At 48.5% G+C, this 18,635-nt stretch overlaps 2 protein-coding genes across 3 annotated transcripts; both read left to right on the forward strand.

Annotated features, from left to right (window-relative positions):
* The first annotated feature begins 1,416 nt into the window (after nucleotides 1-1,416).
* On the forward strand, nucleotides 1,417-2,208 carry pde6gb (phosphodiesterase 6G, cGMP-specific, rod, gamma, paralog b). 2 transcript variants are annotated; one of them, XM_034558099.1, is made up of 3 exons: nucleotides 1,417-1,723; nucleotides 1,801-1,841; nucleotides 1,918-2,208. In XM_034558099.1, the coding sequence occupies exons 1-3, from the start codon at nucleotides 1,578-1,580 to the stop codon at nucleotides 1,992-1,994; spliced, it is 264 nt and encodes an 87-aa protein (XP_034413990.1). In that variant the 5' UTR covers nucleotides 1,417-1,577; the 3' UTR covers nucleotides 1,995-2,208. The 2 variants fall into 2 exon arrangements, with proteins under 2 accessions (XP_034413990.1, XP_034413989.1); XM_034558098.1 differs by having other exon boundaries at nucleotides 1,417-1,841; nucleotides 1,918-1,985.
* Nucleotides 2,209-3,738: 1,530 nt separating this feature from the next.
* nploc4 (NPL4 homolog, ubiquitin recognition factor) lies at nucleotides 3,739-16,139 on the forward strand. The gene is made up of 17 exons (XM_034558018.1): nucleotides 3,739-3,913; nucleotides 5,277-5,357; nucleotides 6,108-6,217; nucleotides 6,309-6,569; nucleotides 6,655-6,703; nucleotides 6,796-6,890; nucleotides 6,971-7,094; nucleotides 7,211-7,390; nucleotides 7,491-7,577; nucleotides 7,988-8,059; nucleotides 8,142-8,268; nucleotides 8,648-8,808; nucleotides 8,939-9,010; nucleotides 13,119-13,211; nucleotides 13,310-13,426; nucleotides 13,675-13,777; nucleotides 14,286-16,139. Exons 1-17 carry the CDS (start codon nucleotides 3,899-3,901, stop codon nucleotides 14,444-14,446), a joined length of 1,908 nt encoding a protein of 635 aa, XP_034413909.1. The 5' UTR covers nucleotides 3,739-3,898; the 3' UTR covers nucleotides 14,447-16,139.
* Nucleotides 16,140-18,635: the final 2,496 nt, after the last annotated feature.

Consider the following 18,635-nt stretch of genomic DNA (forward strand, 5'->3'; position numbering starts at 1 on the left):
TTGTTACAGACGGAATTATGGATATCTCTTTAAGAAAACATGTTTTTAGTACTAAAATGTGTATAAATGAGTCTCTGAATGCTGTGTGAACAAACCCCTCTGCATAAAGCTTCATAATATATAGTTTATATTAATAAATTACTCGCATTAAGAGGAGGATTTATTCTGTTTTAAATATGCAAATGAGGCGTCACGTAACGGTAACTAGTAGAAATCTACAGACAAACAAATCAAATAAATGTTTTCTTTCCAAGTTAATCGGCATGAAGAACAATGTTTTGCTTTCACTCCGCGGTGAAGCTTTGATCATCATCTTCATCACCTTCATCACCTTCGTCACCTTCGTCACCTTCGCCCTTCAGACCCTCACAGCGCGCTCAGCATTTCTGCCGGCTTGTTTTCGCTCTAACGAGATTACGTCTGGCTGGAGACACAGAAGGGGCGGGGCTTATTAATTTGAGCCAGGGGATTATGGGAAATTGGGTCATCATCACAGGACAGAGCAGACGTTCAATCAGCGAGAGATATGTCAGATCAGTGCCAGGATTAAGGCCTGTGATGACACCCAGAGGTGTCACCCAGAGGTGTCAGCCAGAGGTTCCTGTAATGTCAGCCAGAGGTTCCTGTGATGACACCCAGAGGTGTCACCCAGAGGTGCCTGTGATGACACCCAGAGGTGTCAGCCAGAGGTTCCTGTAATGTCACCCAGAGGTGCCTGTAATGTCACCCAGAGGTTCCTGTAATGTCACCCAGAGGTGCCTGTAATGTCACCCAGATGTGTCACCCAGAGGTTCCTGTAATGTCACCCAGATGTGTCACCCAGAGGTTCCTGTGATGACACCCAGAGGTGCCTGTAATGTCACCCAGATGTGTCACCCAGAGGTTCCTGTAATGTCACCCAGATGTGTCACCCAGAGGTGCCTGTAATGTCACCCAGATGTGTCACCCAGAGGTGCCTGTAATGTCACCCAGAGGTGTCACCCAGAGGTTCCTGTAATGACACCCAGAGGTGACTGTAATGTCACCCAGAGGTGTCACCCAGAGGTTCCTGTAATGACACCCAGAGGTTCCTGTAATGACACCCAGAGGTGTCACCCAGAGGTTCCTGTAATGACACCCAGAGGTTCCTGTAATGTCACCCAGAGGTGTCACCCAGAGGTTCCTGTAATGTCACCCAGAGGTTCCTGTAATGTCACCCAGATGAGTCACCCAGAGGTTCCTGTAATGTCACCCAGAGGTGCCTGTAATGTCACCCAGAGGTTCCTGTAATGTCACCCAGAGGTTCCTGTAATGTCACCCAGAGGTGCCTGTAATGTCACCCAGATGTGTCACCCAGAGGTGCCTGTAATGTCACCCAGATGTGTCACCCAGAGGTTCCTGTAATGTCACCCAGAGGTTCCTGTAATGACACCCAGAGGTGTCACCCAGAGGTGACTGTAATGTCACCCAGAGGTGTCACCCAGAGGTTCCTGTAATGACGTTGGTCCTTCTTCCTTTTTCAAAACAAAAGACGCCATCGCCACGACGACGAAGCCGACATCCCGCTCACGGATAACCCCCAAAAAACGACCTGAAGAATGAACCTCGAGCCGCCCAAAGCTGAGGTGAAGTCGGCCACCCGGGTCACCGGAGGCCCGGCCACTCCGCGCAAAGGCCCGCCCAAGTTCAAGCAGCGGCAGACCCGGCAGTTCAAGAGCAAGCCTCCGAAGAAGGGCATCCAGGGGTCGGTCGCCACTCCTCTCCTTTTACAGACATTCAGAGACGTCCACGCGTGTCATCTCGGTGTTTCTCTCTTCTCAGGTTTGGTGACGACATCCCGGGAATGGAGGGCTTGGGCACAGGTGAGTCCCCTGCAGGGTTCAGGTGCAGGTGTCAGAGCGTGACCTTTGACCCTCACGCCTGTGCTTGTCGTTGCAGACATCACGGTCATCTGCCCCTGGGAGGCCTTCAACCACCTGGAGCTGAACGAGCTGGCCAAGTACGGCATCATCTGACCCGGAGTGTTCTACCCAGAACCACAACAGACTCACTAACACATGGACCAAAACAAGAAATATACAACAACAACAACAACAACAACGTCCTCTTGATCCGGATTCTTCTCCTGACCCTACGAGTTCACAACCTCTGCTCATGTTTAGTAGCCTCACTCCTCACATCCTCACTCCTCACATCCTCACTCCTCACTCCTCACTCCTCACTCCTCACATCCTCACTTCCTCACATCCTCACTCCTCACTCCTCACATCCTCACTTCCTCACATCCTCACTCCTCACTCCTCACATCCTCACTTCCTCACATCCTCACATCCTCACTCCTCACTCCTCACATCCTCACTCCTCACATCCTCACTTCCTCACATCCTCACATCCTCACTCCTCACTCCTCACATCCTCACATCCTCACTCCTCACATCCTCACATCCTCACTCCTCACTCCTCACTCCTCACATCCTCACTCCTCACTCCTCACTCCTCACTCCTCACTCCTCACTCCTCACATCCTCACTTCCTCACATCCTCACTCCTCACTCCTCACATCCTCACTTCCTCACATCCTCACATCCTCACTCCTCACTCCTCACATCCTCACATCCTCACATCCTCACATCCTCACATCCTCACTCCTCACTCCTCACATCCTCACATCCTCACACCTCACATCCTCACTCCTCACATCCTCACTCCTCACTAGCTTGTCTCTCGCTGCTCTCCTTTTTTTTATCTCACTTTTTTCTTCTTTTCTATCTCCTCACGGACGAAACAAGCCTCACGTGGAGTTTAAGAGAGAAGCCTGTGGAGTGTGTGTGTGTGTGTGTGTGTGTGCGTGTGTGTGTGTGTGTGTGTGTGTGTGTGCGTGTGTGTGTGTGTGTGTGGGGGGGGGGCTTCCTGTTTCTCTCTCTCCATCTCGGAGGCTTTTTCCAAGTGTCGTTCTGCTTCCATCATTCTTGTTTAATAACACATAACATGTGTTTCCTCTTAATTGCTTTATTGTTTTATGCTTTCACACGTTTCCGCTCTGCTGATGGAAGAGTTGCTGGATTCTTCTCTATAAATGATGCAGGTCATGATGTGTAATGGGAACAAAATAAAGCATAAAAACAGGAAAATGAAAAGGGAGATTTATTCATGATCGTCAAAAAAGGTTCCTTAGATTATGAGTGTGTATTTTGATCGGCCTTTTGTTTCTGTCTTGAAGTTAGAATACACTGAGTGTATATATATATATATATATATATATATATATATATATAAATATGCATTTATACTTACATGTCAACCGCCTTTTGGATTTGATAGTTGTTGCTCTCATACAGTTTTTCAGGGCTGATTGATGTGATCTCTAAGAAACCACATCATTAAAGAACAGAAAAAACACAATTAATATATAACAGTATCACAACAAATACCAGAAATAAATGTAGATTGCATTATATAATATCTATTTAAGATTATTGAAACTAATTTATATAAAATGTATTAGTTATTTATTCATATTGTTATACTATACAAACATCACATCTATAGATGATACTTTGTTATATTAAAGTAAATAAAGTAGTAGTGTTGCAAAGATTGCACACTGCACCATAAACAAATGATAATTTTGATTTATTTAAAACGTGTTTTAATCATTTTAAATCGTGTTTATGTCTGCTTTGTTGCGCAGAACAACACGTAAAAAACGAGAAGCGGAACCAAGAAAAAATAAAAGACTCGTTTCCGCCCGTGGCCGCTTCGGTGTGGGACCGATAGTCAAACTGTCCGGACGCTAATGTCTGCAACACCCGGCGTTTGAGTTCTGTGGGATGGAGTTTCGTTGACAGACAGCAGCGCGACGTGAAACAGTAGCGAGTGTTTTCTTTGCAGTGACGCAGCGGGACCCACCGGGAGCAACATGGCGGACGTCATCGTGAGTACAACGACATGTTCGGGACCAACGGCCGCGGCGGCTCGACTCGGCCGCCGCTAGCTAGCGCTGGCTAGCCGAAGTCCGGAGTGATGAGGCAGCAGAATTAGCTCGCGAGCTAACGCGTCACTAGCGGAGGGTGACTCGGGCCTGTTGGGCGAACCCGGCTCTCGTTAGCTCCTCGGCTAGCTCCTCGGCTAGCTGAGGACATCTGAACGTTAAGGGGGGACCGAGGGGGAACCGGGCGGGTTTATGACCGGCACGGGTCCACGCGACCGGGATGTAGTGTTGAGCACGCGCAGGTTACCTGTCAAACGTGTGTGTGTGTGATTGGTGGAGATAAAGGAACCGTGTTGTTGATTCATCAGTGATACTTTGTTGACTGTCATCCCCCCAACACACACACACCGACAGACACACACACTCACACACATCGACACACACACTCATGTATATACTCACACACTCACACACACACACACACATACTCACAGACACACTCACACACAGACAGACTCACACACACACACACACATACTCACAGATACACACACACACCGACAGACTCACACGCACACACACACTCACACACACCGACACACACACTCATGTATATACTCACACACTCACACACACACACACACATACTCACAGACACACTCACACACAGACAGACTCACACACACACATACTCACAGATACACACACACACCGACAGACGCACACACACACTCACACACACCGACACACACACTCATGTATATACTCACACACACACACACACATACTCACAGACACACTCACACACAGACAGACTCACACACACACACACACATACTCACAGATACACACACACACCGACAGACTCACACGCACACACACACACACCGACACACACACTAATGTATATACTCACACAGACACACACTCACACACAGACAGACTCACACTCACACAAACATACACACACTCACAGTCTCACACACACTCTCTCCACACACATATACACACACAGACACACTCACACAAACGCACACAGACACACACACACATACACACACACAGTCTCTCTCACACCACACACACACTCACAGCTTTAGTGAAGGTTGTCTGGTTTAAAGTCGACGTCTCTAATGTCTCAATACAGAAGCTGTTTGTTTTAAAGGTTAATGTGCAAACATTACTTTTTTGTAATTTATTTTTTGCACCGTCATCGTTGTCATAATGGACGTCACCGTAAAGAGGAGCGACCCTCTTTAGTCTGACCGGTCGTATTGAAACTAACATCCACGTCGTCTTAGTTCGTAAGAAGCCTACAGAGCGTCCTGTGACCTCTGACCTCCTGCTCATGTCTTTTTATTTACAGATCATCAGGGTGCAAACCCCAGATGGGATGAGGAAAATTGCTTCTACCAAGAGGGAGACAGCTGCTGCTTTTCTAAAGAAGGTACCGTACACAACAACATACACAACAACACTTCCTTCTTCCTTTAGAAGCCGCACACATTCTCAGCTCTCTCTCCAAAAAACCCTCAAATCGTGGACCGCGTGCACCTCGTCTTTGTTGTCGCGCAGCACCGTTTGTGTGTCATTGTTCATTTCTGTAAGGAGCTGTAAGCAGAAGGTTCCGGAGCAGGCGGGTCCGCTCCTGTGTGGCCGGCTTTGCTTTCAGGCAGCGTGGCGGACGACCTGCTCTGCTCACCGGTCCTCACAGCTGCTGTAGACCGGATCAGCTGGTCTTGTATTGTTCTTATTTTGGCTCCATGGCGCTTGTATTCACACGTGAACACCGATGCATTTGTTCTAGAAGGAACTCAAAGTGATGACGGTCTCTAGTTTCACTCAACGTACAGTAAAAAAACAAAAAACATCTTCCATCGTTCTCTCTTTGTGAGGCTTCAGAGAAACGCTGACTCATTGCTCAAAGAAGCTCTCGGCTTGGTTTCCTTTTTTAAAGATGAACAACAAACCCAGAGGTTCGTGCTGGTCTGCCGCGGCGTTCTGTATTAAGTGTCATCACAAGTTTATATGCAGAGATAATCAACGTGACCTCAGCAGGTCTTCCCTTCAATCCCTTTTGCTCTCGTCTCATCGGCACGTGGACATTTCAAATGGTTTCCCAGAGTTGATTTTCAAGGAAGGAGAACAGGTTCAACGGTGCTGACAGTCGTCTGTATTCTAATCATTTCTCTCTCAGGTGGCCACGGAGCTCGGCTTCAGCGCCAACGGGTTTTCTATTTACCTGAACCGCAACAAGACCGAAGAGATCCTGTCCCAGAACAAAACCATGAGCCTGCTGAAGATCAAGTGAGTGAGAGCCAACGAGGATGCGTCTGCTTCGAGGAGTAAAAGCTCCGTCCTCACCTGTGATTTTTGTTCTGCCTTCTCTCCTCCGTAGGCATGGCGACATGCTGTATCTGGTCCCCACAGGATCCTCTTCCTCCCCCGGGGAGGTCATGGACACCGCCACCCCGCACTCGTCTTCGTACCTACCGTCCATCTCCTCCTCCTCTTCATCCTCCATTTCGTTCCCCTCCTCCTCCTCTTCGTCCTCCGTGATGCCGCGGTCCTTCTCGGCGCCCCAGATCCAGGAGGACGAGATCGATCAGTACCTGACCAAGCAGGACGGCAAGATCTACAGGAACAAAGATCCCCAGCTGTAAGGAGACGACGAGCGGGCCGCAGAACTTCACGAAGCAGAACCGGAGACCAAGATACTGACTCGTTCTTCTCTCTCCTTCCAGATGTCACCACGGTTCCCTCGGGAAGTGTGTGCACTGCGTACCGTTGGAGGTAAACGCCTTCTCGTCCCTTCAGACTAAGGCGCTCATTCAGGTTCCTTCAGGTTCCACTTACTGAAACTGACTTCTTCTTTTCGTTGTCAGCCTTTTGACGAAGACTACCTGAATCACCTGGACCCGCCGGTGAAGCACATGTCGTTCCACGCTTACCTCCGGAAGCTGACGGGCGGAGCCGACAAGTGAGCCGCCGCCTTCACGCCATCGGAGTGAATCCTCGCGTCTCGGACTCCGTTCTGAACTCCCGTTTCTGTCTCCTCAGAGGGAAGTTTGCAGCGTTGGAGAACATCAGCTGTAAGATCAAGTCGGGCTGCGAGGGCCACCTGCCGTGGCCGGAGGGCATCTGCACCAAGTGCCAGCCCAGCGCCCTCACGCTGAATAGACAGGTGCATTAATAATCCATTTATCTGGCACCATAATATCATGTTAAAATAATTAGTTTACATAAAGAAACCTGTGGTTGGAGCTCCGCCTCCTAACGTTCCTCTGTTCCCCTCCCCAGAAATACCGCCACGTGGACAACATCATGTTTGAGAACCACACCACCGCCGACCGCTTCCTGGACTTCTGGAGGAAGACGGGCAGCCAGAGGATGGGCTACCTGTACGGCCGCTACACGGAGCACAAGGACATCCCGCTGGGCATCAGGGCCGAGGTGGCCGCCATCTACGAGCCGCCGCAGGTGAGGCCTCGCTCCCCTGTCGCGTGAAGGCCATGAAGTAGTCCGTGAGCGACCTTTTGACCCTTCAACAGTAATAACTCTTTTTTTTGTCTCGTTTCAGAACGCGACCCAGAACAGCCTGGAGCTGGTGGAGGACCCGAAGGCTGCAGCTGTGGACGAAATCGCTGCCAAGCTGGGCCTGTGCAAGGTGGGCCCCGTCCCCCACCCCCCACCCCCCCTCCTCGCTCTGTTGGTGACCCCCGGTGACCTTTGGAGACCACGTCTAGTACCGATTCACGCCTCTCGGCCGCTTGAAGCCTTTTATCTTCCTTTCTGTTCCACGTACATGTGGCTGATGGGAAGTGTTTAAAGCTCTCTGTTCTACCTGTTTACCATTTAATAATTTAGTCCATAAAATGTCAGAAATTGTGAAATATGTGCTGAAAACTTTCAGAAACAGATTTACGTTCATTTCACAACCACAGAACACAAAATGTTCACATCTGAGCGGCTGAAAAGTGACATTTTGGCCTTTTTTCTTTCTCAAACTAATGATTTTAAAATGATTATTATAATTATTATTATAATTATTATTGCACCTGCTTGTCTGGTTTCCAGGTGGGCTGGATCTTCACTGACCTTCTGTCTGAGGACACGAGGATAGGAACCGTCCGCTTCACCAGAAACCACGTGAGCTCCCTCAAAGAGTACCACACACACACACACACACACACACACACACACACACTAAACATGGTCCCTCTGCTGTTAGGACTCTCACTACCTGAGTGCAGAGGAGTGCATCACAGCCGGATACTTCCAGAACCTTCACTCAAACAGCTGCAGACTCTCTCGAGACGGACATTTTGGCTCCAAGTTTGTGACCGTGGTGGCGACGGGTATGTTTTTATTCGCTGGGTTCAAAGTAACTGAGTTATTGTTTAAACCACCATGTGGTACGAATAAATGATCTAGTTAAAAATAACAAAAAAGAAAAGAAGACATGTTTCTAAATTCCTCTTAAATGTCGTCATCGTGTTCGTAGTAACACAAACCAGACGAGTCCAAAGGGTCTACAGACCACCGGGGGCACGAAGCGCGGCGGCAGATAACAAAGCCGTCGTCATGCCGACGCATCGTCGCGGCGTCCGCCTGCTTCGCCTCTTGTGTTCCTTGATGCATTTCAAGAGATCCTTTAACTTGTGTTGGGACGTTTTTAAAGCGCCCAGTAAAGACTCCGGTGGCGGAGGTCGTCATGAACGCTCTTCCTGTGTGCAGGCGGCCCGGACAACCAGGTGCACTTTGAAGGCTACCAGGTGTCCAATCAGTGCATGGCGTTGGTGAAGGACGAGTGCCTGCTGCCCTGCAAAGACGCTCCGGAGCTGGGCTTCGCTAAGGAGTCGTGCTCCGAGCAGTACGTCCCCGACGTCTTCTACAAGGCGAGTTAGAACAACATCATCATTAATATATAGAGGAGTGTGGGTCATGTGGTTGAATACTGATTACACAAGTTATCGCGGTCCAGATGTTTTGTTATTTACATTTTTCTTTCCTCCTTTCACCCAAAAGGACAAAGACAAGTTTGGGAATGACGTCACGTTTCTAGCTCGGCCTCTTCCTGTGGAGTACCTCATCATAGACGTGAGGAGCATTTATTTCCTCTTATTGTCCCCAGATGTGTGTTTGTTTCCTCCTGATATATCGTGTGTTTCCTCCTGATATATCGTGTGTTTCCTCCTGATATATCGTGTGTTTCCTCCTGATATATCGTGTGTTTCCTCCTGATATATCGTGTGTTTCCTCCTGATGGATCGTGTGTTTCCTCCTGATGGATTGTGTGTTTCCTCCTGATGGATCGTGTGTTTCCTCCTGATGGATCGTGTGTTTCCTCCTGATGGATCGTGTGTTTCCTCCTGATGGATCGTGTGTTTCCTCCTGATGGATCGTGTGTTTCCTCCTGATGGATCGTGTGTTTCCTCCTGATGGATCGTGTGTTTCCTCCTGATGGATCGTGTGTTTCCTCCTGATATATCGTGTGTTTCCTCCTGATGGATCGTGTGTTTCCTCCTGATGGATTGTGTGTTTCCTCCTGATGGATCGTGTGTTTCCTCCTGATGGATCGTGTGTTTCCTCCTGATGGATCGTGTGTTTCCTCCTGATGGATCGTGTGTTTCCTCCTGATGGATCGTGTGTTTCCTCCTGATGGATCGTGTGTTTCCTCCTGATGGATCGTGTGTTTCCTCCTGATGGATCGTGTGTTTCCTCCTGATGGATCGTGTGTTTCCTCCTGATATATCGTGTGTTTCCTCCTGATATATCGTGTGTTTCCTCCTGATGGATCGTGTGTTTCCTCCTGATGGATCGTGTGTTTCCTCCTGATGGATCGTGTGTTTCCTCCTGATGGATCGTGTGTTTCCTCCTGATGGATCGTGTGTTTCCTCCTGATATATCGTGTGTTTCCTCCTGATATATCGTGTGTTTCCTCCTGATATATCGTGTGTTTCCTCCTGATGGATCGTGTGTTTCCTCCTGATATATCGTGTGTTTCCTCCTGATATATCGTGTGTTTCCTCCTGATGGATCGTGTGTTTCCTCCTGATATATCGTGTGTTTCCTCCTGATATATCGTGTGTTTCCTCCTGATATATCGTGTGTTTCCTCCTGATGGATCGTGTGTTTCCTCCTGATGGATCGTGTGTTTCCTCCTGATGGATCGTGTGTTTCCTCCTGATGGATCGTGTGTTTCCTCCTGATGGATCGTGTGTTTCCTCCTGATGGATCGTGTGTTTCCTCCTGATGGATCGTGTGTTTCCTCCTGATATATCGTGTGTTTCCTCCTGATATATCGTGTGTTTCCTCCTGATATATCGTGTGTTTCCTCCTGATATATCGTGTGTTTCCTCCTGATATATCGTGTGTTTCCTCCTGATATATCGTGTGTTTCCTCCTGATATATCGTGTGTTTCCTCCTGATATATCGTGTGTTTCCTCCTGATATATCGTGTGTTTCCTCCTGATGGATCGTGTGTTTCCTCCTGATGGATCGTGTGTTTCCTCCTGATATATCGTGTGTTTCCTCCTGATATATCGTGTGTTTCCTCCTGATATATCGTGTGTTTCCTCCTGATGGATCGTGTGTTTCCTCCTGATGGATCGTGTGTTTCCTCCTGATGGATCGTGTGTTTCCTCCTGATGGATCGTGTGTTTCCTCCTGATGGATTGTGTGTTTCCTCCTGATATATCGTGTGTTTCCTCCTGATATATCGTGTGTTTCCTCCTGATATATCGTGTGTTTCCTCCTGATGGATCGTGTGTTTCCTCCTGATGGATCGTGTGTTTCCTCCTGATGGATCGTGTGTTTCCTCCTGATATATCGTGTGTTTCCTCCTGATGGATCGTGTGTTTCCTCCTGATGGATCGTGTGTTTCCTCCTGATGGATTGTGTGTTTCCTCCTGATATATCGTGTGTTTCCTCCTGATGGATCGTGTGTTTCCTCCTGATGGATTGTGTGTTTCCTCCTGATATATCGTGTGTTTCCTCCTGATGTATTGTGTGTTTCCTCCTGATGGATCGTGTGTTTCCTCCTGATGGATCGTGTGTTTCCTCCTGATGGATCGTGTGTTTCCTCCTGATATATCGTGTGTTTCCTCCTGATGGATCGTGTGTTTCCTCCTGATGGATTGTGTGTTTCCTCCTGATGGATTGTGTGTTTCCTCCTGATATATCGTGTGTTTCCTCCTGATGGATCGTGTGTTTCCTCCTGATATATCGTGTGTTTCCTCCTGATGGATCGTGTGTTTCCTCCTGATATATCGTGTGTTTCCTCCTGATATATCGTGTGTTTCCTCCTGATATATCGTGTGTTTCCTCCTGATATATCGTGTGTTTCCTCCTGATATATCGTGTGTTTCCTCCTGATATATCGTGTGTTTCCTCCTGATGGATCGTGTGTTTCCTCCTGATGGATCGTGTGTTTCCTCCTGATGGATCGTGTGTTTCCTCCTGATATATCGTGTGTTTCCTCCTGATATATCGTGTGTTTCCTCCTGATGGATCGTGTGTTTCCTCCTGATATATCGTGTGTTTCCTCCTGATGGATTGTGTGTTTCCTCCTGATGGATTGTGTGTTTCCTCCTGATGGATCGTGTGTTTCCTCCTGATGGATCGTGTGTTTCCTCCTGATATATCGTGTGTTTCCTCCTGATGGATCGTGTGTTTCCTCCTGATATATCGTGTGTTTCCTCCTGATGGATCGTGTGTTTCCTCCTGATATATCGTGTGTTTCCTCCTGATGGATTGTGTGTTTCCTCCTGATGGATCGTGTGTTTCCTCCTGATGGATCGTGTGTTTCCTCCTGATATATCGTGTGTTTCCTCCTGATGGATCGTGTGTTTCCTCCTGATGGATCGTGTGTTTCCTCCTGATGGATCGTGTGTTTCCTCCTGATGGATTGTGTGTTTCCTCCTGATATATCGTGTGTTTCCTCCTGATATATCGTGTGTTTCCTCCTGATATATCGTGTGTTTCCTCCTGATGGATCGTGTGTTTCCTCCTGATGGATCGTGTGTTTCCTCCTGATGGATCGTGTGTTTCCTCCTGATATATCGTGTGTTTCCTCCTGATATATCGTGTGTTTCCTCCTGATATATCGTGTGTTTCCTCCTGATGGATCGTGTGTTTCCTCCTGATGGATCGTGTGTTTCCTCCTGATATATCGTGTGTTTCCTCCTGATATATCGTGTGTTTCCTCCTGATATATCGTGTGTTTCCTCCTGATGGATCGTGTGTTTCCTCCTGATATATCGTGTGTTTCCTCCTGATGGATCGTGTGTTTCCTCCTGATGGATCGTGTGTTTCCTCCTGATATATCGTGTGTTTCCTCCTGATATATCGTGTGTTTCCTCCTGATGGATCGTGTGTTTCCTCCTGATATATCGTGTGTTTCCTCCTGATGGATCGTGTGTTTCCTCCTGATATATCGTGTGTTTCCTCCTGATGGATCGTGTGTTTCCTCCTGATGGATCGTGTGTTTCCTCCTGATGTATTGTGTGTTTCCTCCTGATGGATCGTGTGTTTCCTCCTGATGGATTGTGTGTTTCCTCCTGATGGATTGTGTGTTTCCTCCTGATATATCGTGTGTTTCCTCCTGATGGATCGTGTGTTTCCTCCTGATGGATTGTGTGTTTCCTCCTGATATATCGTGTGTTTCCTCCTGATATATCGTGTGTTTCCTCCTGATATATCGTGTGTTTCCTCCTGATATATCGTGTGTTTCCTCCTGATGGATCGTGTGTTTCCTCCTGATATATCGTGTGTTTCCTCCTGATGGATCGTGTGTTTCCTCCTGATATATCGTGTGTTTCCTCCTGATGGATCGTGTGTTTCCTCCTGATGGATTGTGTGTTTCCTCCTGATGTATTGTGTGTTTCCTCCTGATATATTGTGTGTTTCCTCCTGATGGATCGTGTGTTTCCTCCTGATGGATTGTGTGTTTCCTCCTGATATATCGTGTGTTTCCTCCTGATATATCGTGTGTTTCCTCCTGATATATCGTGTGTTTCCTCCTGATATATTGTGTGTTTCCTCCTGATGGATTGTGTGTTTCCTCCTGAGTTTCCTCCTGATATATTGTGTGTTTCCTCCTGATGGATCGTGTGTTTCCTCCTGAGTTTCCTCCTGATATATCGTGTGTTTCCTCCTGATATATTGTGTGTTTCCTCCTGATGGATCGTGTGTTTCCTCCTCCAGATAACGACCACTTTCCCAAAGGACCCCCAGTACACGTTCTGCTCCACACAACGGTTCCCCATCGAGAACCGAGACATCCTGGGAGAGACACAAGTAACTTTAACCTCCTCTCCATTTAAATAATCACTCTTAAAGCTCATTATCCGAAACGCAGGACGTTTTCATGTGTTTGTTTGTTTGTTTGTGTGCAGGACTTCAAAAGCTTATCCACATACCTGTCCCAGTGCACCTCCACGACGTTCCTGGACGTCGTGTCGGACTTCCACCTGCTCCTCTTCCTCGTCACCAATGAAGTCATGCCCCTGGGAGTAGGTCCACGCCTCTTTAATAATTAATAACGCGCGTTCTTCTCCCACCTGGAGGCCGGTACCGGCGTGAGGGTGTTTTCCTTCTTTCTTCACGCGGATCGGTTTCCAAACCGGATCGTCATGACGATCACGAGATGATTAAAAATAAAAACAATGTTGTTGTGATAATTACAAACGGCTCCGTCAGACGTGTTTCTATCGGCTCCAGATTGACGAAGCGGCCGGTGAATGTTTGTTTGTTTCTGCAGGACAGCATCGGGCTGCTTCTGGATGCCGTGAGGACCTCGAACGAAGATCTGGCTCAGACCTGGAAGAAGTCGGAGCAGTGGGCCACCATCGAGCAGCTGTGCAGTGAGTCAGCTGACCTCTGACCTCTAGTTTAGTGCTTATCAACCAACAATGTCGAACATCTGCAGGTTTAAAGAGCCCAGATTTACAGTTTTTCTCGGTTAAATATACTTTAATATCTTAGTTTTGGGAAAAGTTTAACCTTAAAAAGGTCTAGAACTGTCTTAAATATGAGTTTATGAGTCTTAAAAAACAACTGCTAATAAGTAAGAGAACCACAATGCAATAAAGGTTTATATAACTATATAATTATACCTACAAACTGGCCCTTTAATCTAATTGTCTTCTGACGGTGTTAAATTAAAGATATTAAATAAAATTCAGACCTGCAGAAACTTTCATAAACAGCAACACGTGTCTTATAAAGATTAAGGAAAACTTTAATGTTTAATGTTATGTTCATGAACCAGCTGATCACAGAACTTTATGAGCACGTTTCATTTCATATAAAACATTTTCTATAAAAGTGAAGTCCTAACCCCCCCTCCCCCTCCTGTCCCCCCCCCTCCAGGCACCGTGGGCGGGCAGCCGTCCAGCTCCCAGAGCTACGGGGCCATGGGGGGCCCCTCGGCCCCGGCCTCCTCCTCCGCCATGTGGTCCTGCCTCCACTGCACCTTCATGAACCAGCCCGGCACGGAGCACTGCGAGATGTGCAGCCTGCCCCGCAGTTAAAAACGCCGCGATCGCTATGCCCCGCCCCCCCCCCCCCCCTCGCCACTGGCTGCACCCCGGGACCATCAGCCCCCCCCCCCCCCCCCCCCTCTTTTTGTTAGTTTTCTCTGGCCTCGCGTTGAAGCGTCTGTCCCTCCACACCTCGTGAAGAGGAAGCACTCGTTTACATCGAATCATCAAGTAAATCTGATCAAACCAGACTTGTTTCTTGTGTCCCCCCCCCCTCAAATGCACCAGAGACCGGAGTGCTTGGACGTCCCTCTCACATCAGTCTTGCTGTGCATAAGTACATTTGAAGAATGATACTGTTATTTAATTAAGCTTCTTCTTTATTTTTAATGATCAGACCGTAGCTTTACATTTGGAGGTCCCGGTCTCCCTGACGAGCCCCTCGCAGTACAATCCTCTGAGGAGACGACCTTCATCTTCTCCTCGCCGCTCGTTGTTCCTCAACATCTCCCGCTGGCTTGTTTTGGATTTGTAGCTTTTTCTTTTTGTGCATTTTGTGGGTTGAACTCGAGCAGCACGTGTAGCTTATTTCCTCCGCTGTGCGTTCGGTCTCGTGAAAACGACATCGCTCTCGTCATCACTGATGGGCCCCCCTGAACCCCTGCTGAAGCCCCTCTGTGGTCCCCTTGAACCCCCTCTGTGGCCCCCCTGAACCCCTGCTGAACCCCCTCTGTGGCCCCCCTGAACCCCTGCTGAACCCCCTCTGTGGCCCCCCTGAACCCCTGCTGAAGCCCCTCTGTGGTCCCCCTGAACCCCCTCTGTGGCCCCCCTGAACCCCTGCTGAGGCCCCCCTGACGCCCCTCTGGGTCTCTCCTTGACTCAGCCTTCAAATGTTCTGCTTCTCCAGTGTCGAGGGGGGGTCACAGGTCACCAGGGGGGGAGACAAGGCTCTGCAGATGCTTCTCAGGAGGGCTGCCCTCGACCGGAGACGATCGATTTGATCGACTGATTCTTTTTAAGTTTTAAATCTGGTGTCGAGCGGCAATGCGCTCATTAGTTTCTTGGAAATGAGCATTAAATAAAATTGGCATAAAGAACGACTAATCGAGAGGGAGAGGGCAGCCCTGATTGTTGTTCTTGTGGTGATCAGACTTTGTAGAGATGAGGGTGTCAGAGGAGGAGGCGGAGCCTGACGCGGTGTGAAAAGCTGTCAAAAGGCCACTTAAAGTCTCACTTCACCTAAAATTGTAATAATTGTAAACAACATTTTCTCCCTCGCCTCTCATTTTCGATAGTAAAAAGCTTCTCGTTTTTCATCCTCACAAACATTTCATCGCCTCAATAAAAACTGTGCGTCGTCGGGGTCGTTGCCGGGGAAACGGGCCTCTTCAGGTCAGAGGGCGGGTTGTCGTGGGATCCATTTCTGAAACGTGTGCTTCTTATAAGAGCTTGATTCCATTGAAGTGAGAATATATTTTTAGTTGTAGGTTCATTTGAAAATGCTTGTTTGTTTGTTTGTTTGTTTACACACACACACACACACACCTGAGCGCGTCGTACCTGTCGTCACGCCGACGGGCGGCGGTGACCTTTTCCTTTTGTATTGATCCGGGGCCGTCTGCTGAGCGAGCTCTCGGCGCTGACTTGAGGACCCTAGAAGTTGTCTGCTGTTGACCTGGATTTGAGACAAAATATTAATAAATAAAAAAAACAACAACAAAGAATTCTCGTTGCAGAATGATAATGTGTTTTTTGATTTGTCGGCCGAAGTCCAAATGGACCAGAAGGTTCTGAGCATTTGAATATTTAGGAAGTGAAATATTGGGTTTGTCCTGGAACATGTTTATGTGCTTTAATTCTCATCTGTCTGTCAAACTCTTCGTTTTAGCGACTGTCTCTTTAAGAGAGCCTCTGTCTCTTTAAGACCTGGTCTGCTCTGATTGGCTCGTGAGGGGGAAAAAAACATGGCGCACCTTAGCAAAGGTATTTCTCAAATGTACTTTTTCACCAGCTTCCTCAAACCGTAAATGTAAGTGAACTTTTTTTTTCAGAATTTATTTAAAATATCATTGCTTAGATATTATATGTATTATGTATCGTGTTGCCCAGTAAAACAAAAATATTTGACGAACATAAGAGGGATTCAAATAAAATCCTTTGGCATTTGATTGGACCGCAGACCAAAGTGGGCGGGTCTAGAAACTGGTCGGTACTAGTTTACATGAGCACATGTTTAGTTGTTCAAGAAGAAAAGACTTGATTTTGATATAAAGATATATATTCCTTTTGGTTATGACCGGGATGTGTCCTAAGTTTCACCTCGATATTAAATGACCTCAAACCCGGTCCTCTGGTTATCTTAGTAGTATCTTTGTAGTCATGTTTTGTCTCTTTGTGGTTGTTTTGTTTTTGTGGTTGTTTTGTGTCTCTTTTAGTTCTGTATCTTTGTAGTCGTCATGTTTTGTCTCTTTGTGGTTGTTTTGTCTTTGTGGTTGTTTTGTGTCTCTTTTAGTTCTGTATCTTTGTAGTCGTCATGTTTTGTCTCTTTGTGGTTGTTTTGTCTTTGTGGTTGTTTTGTGTCTCTTTTAGTTCTGTATCTTTGTGTCATGTTTTGTCTCTTTGTGGTTGTTTTGTGTCTCTTCGTTGTTCTGTATCTTTGTGTCATGTTTTGTCTCTTTGTGGTTGTTTTGTGTCTCTTCGTTGTTCTGTATCTTTGTAGTCATGTTTTGTCTCTTGCCCCTTGTCCTAGTTGTCGAGTCTCTTTGTTGTCGAGTCTCTTTGTGGACATGTTGTGTCTCCTTGTAGTCTTTTTATGTCTCTTTGTAGTCATTTTGAATCTCTTCCTTGTTGGTACGAGTCTCTTTGACAGTAATCCATTCTAGATTAATCTTGTGTTATTCTTTGACTCCTGAGACTCTTTTCTTGTTGACTATAAGTGTAAGTTGCTCTTAGCGAGTCCTGAACGGTATCTTTCCTTCCTTTAGCATCGCGCCGCTGTCGGACGCCCTGACAGACGCCCCTGACAGACGCCCTGACAGACGCCCTGACAGACGCCCTGACAGACGCCCTGACAGACGCCCTGACAGACGCCCTGACAGACGCCCTGACAGACGCCCCGACAGACGCCCCGACAGACGCCCCGACAGACGCCCCGACAGACGCCCCGACAGACGCCCCTGACAGACGCCCTGACAGACGCCCCGACAGACGCCCCGACAGACGCCCCGACAGACGCCCCGACAGACGCCCCGACAGACGCCCCGACAGACGCCCCGACAGACGCCCCTGACAGACGCCCTGACAGACGCCCTGACAGACGCCCTGACAGACGCCATGACAGACGCCCTGACAGACGCCATGACAGACGCCATGACAGACGCCCTGACAGACGCCCTGACAGACGCCATGACAGACGCCCTGACAGACGCCATGACAGACGCCCTGACAGACGCCCTGACAGACGCCCCTGACAGACGCCCCTGACAGACGCCCCTGACAGACGCCCTGACAGACGCCCCTGACAGACGCCCTGACAGACGCCCCTGACAGACGCCCTGACAGACGCCCTGACAGACGCCATGACAGACGCCATGACAGACGCCCTGACAGACGCCCTGACAGACGCCATGACAGACGCCATGACAGACGCCATGACAGACGCCCTGACAGACGCCCTGACAGACGCCATGACAGACGCCCTGACAGACGCCATGACAGACGCCATGACAGACGCCCTGACAGACGCCCTGACAGACGCCCCTGACAGACGCCCCTGACAGACGCCCCTGACAGACGCCCCTGACAGACGCCCTGACAGACGCCCCTGACAGACGCCATGACAGACGCCCTGACAGACGCCCTGACAGACGCCATGACAGACGCCCTGACAGACGCCCTGACAGACGCCCCTGACAGACCTCTACAAGGAGTTCAACGGCCTGAAGGAGCTCCTCTCCGAGCTGACGGACCAGTTTGACGGAGTGGAGGCCTTCGTGGACCGCGTGCGATCCGGAAGGACCCCTGCAGCGCCCCGCGGTGACCGCGGGAGGTCGACCTCAAGGACGCAGAACCAGGGTCGTGGTTCGGAGGAAGATGAAGATGAGGAGGATGAAGATGAGGGTGATGATGATGAGTTGAGACACAGCAGCTGTAAATGTGTCTCTATCTTTTCGGGTGGAAACAGATTTGACTCCACTGTTTACTTAATTTATTAATCTTATTCATAACCTCCCTGTAAAAA

The sequence above is a fragment of the Cyclopterus lumpus genome, chromosome 19 (assembly GCF_009769545.1).
Source record: "Cyclopterus lumpus isolate fCycLum1 chromosome 19, fCycLum1.pri, whole genome shotgun sequence".
In the NCBI taxonomy this organism is placed as follows: domain Eukaryota; kingdom Metazoa; phylum Chordata; class Actinopteri; order Perciformes; family Cyclopteridae; genus Cyclopterus; species Cyclopterus lumpus.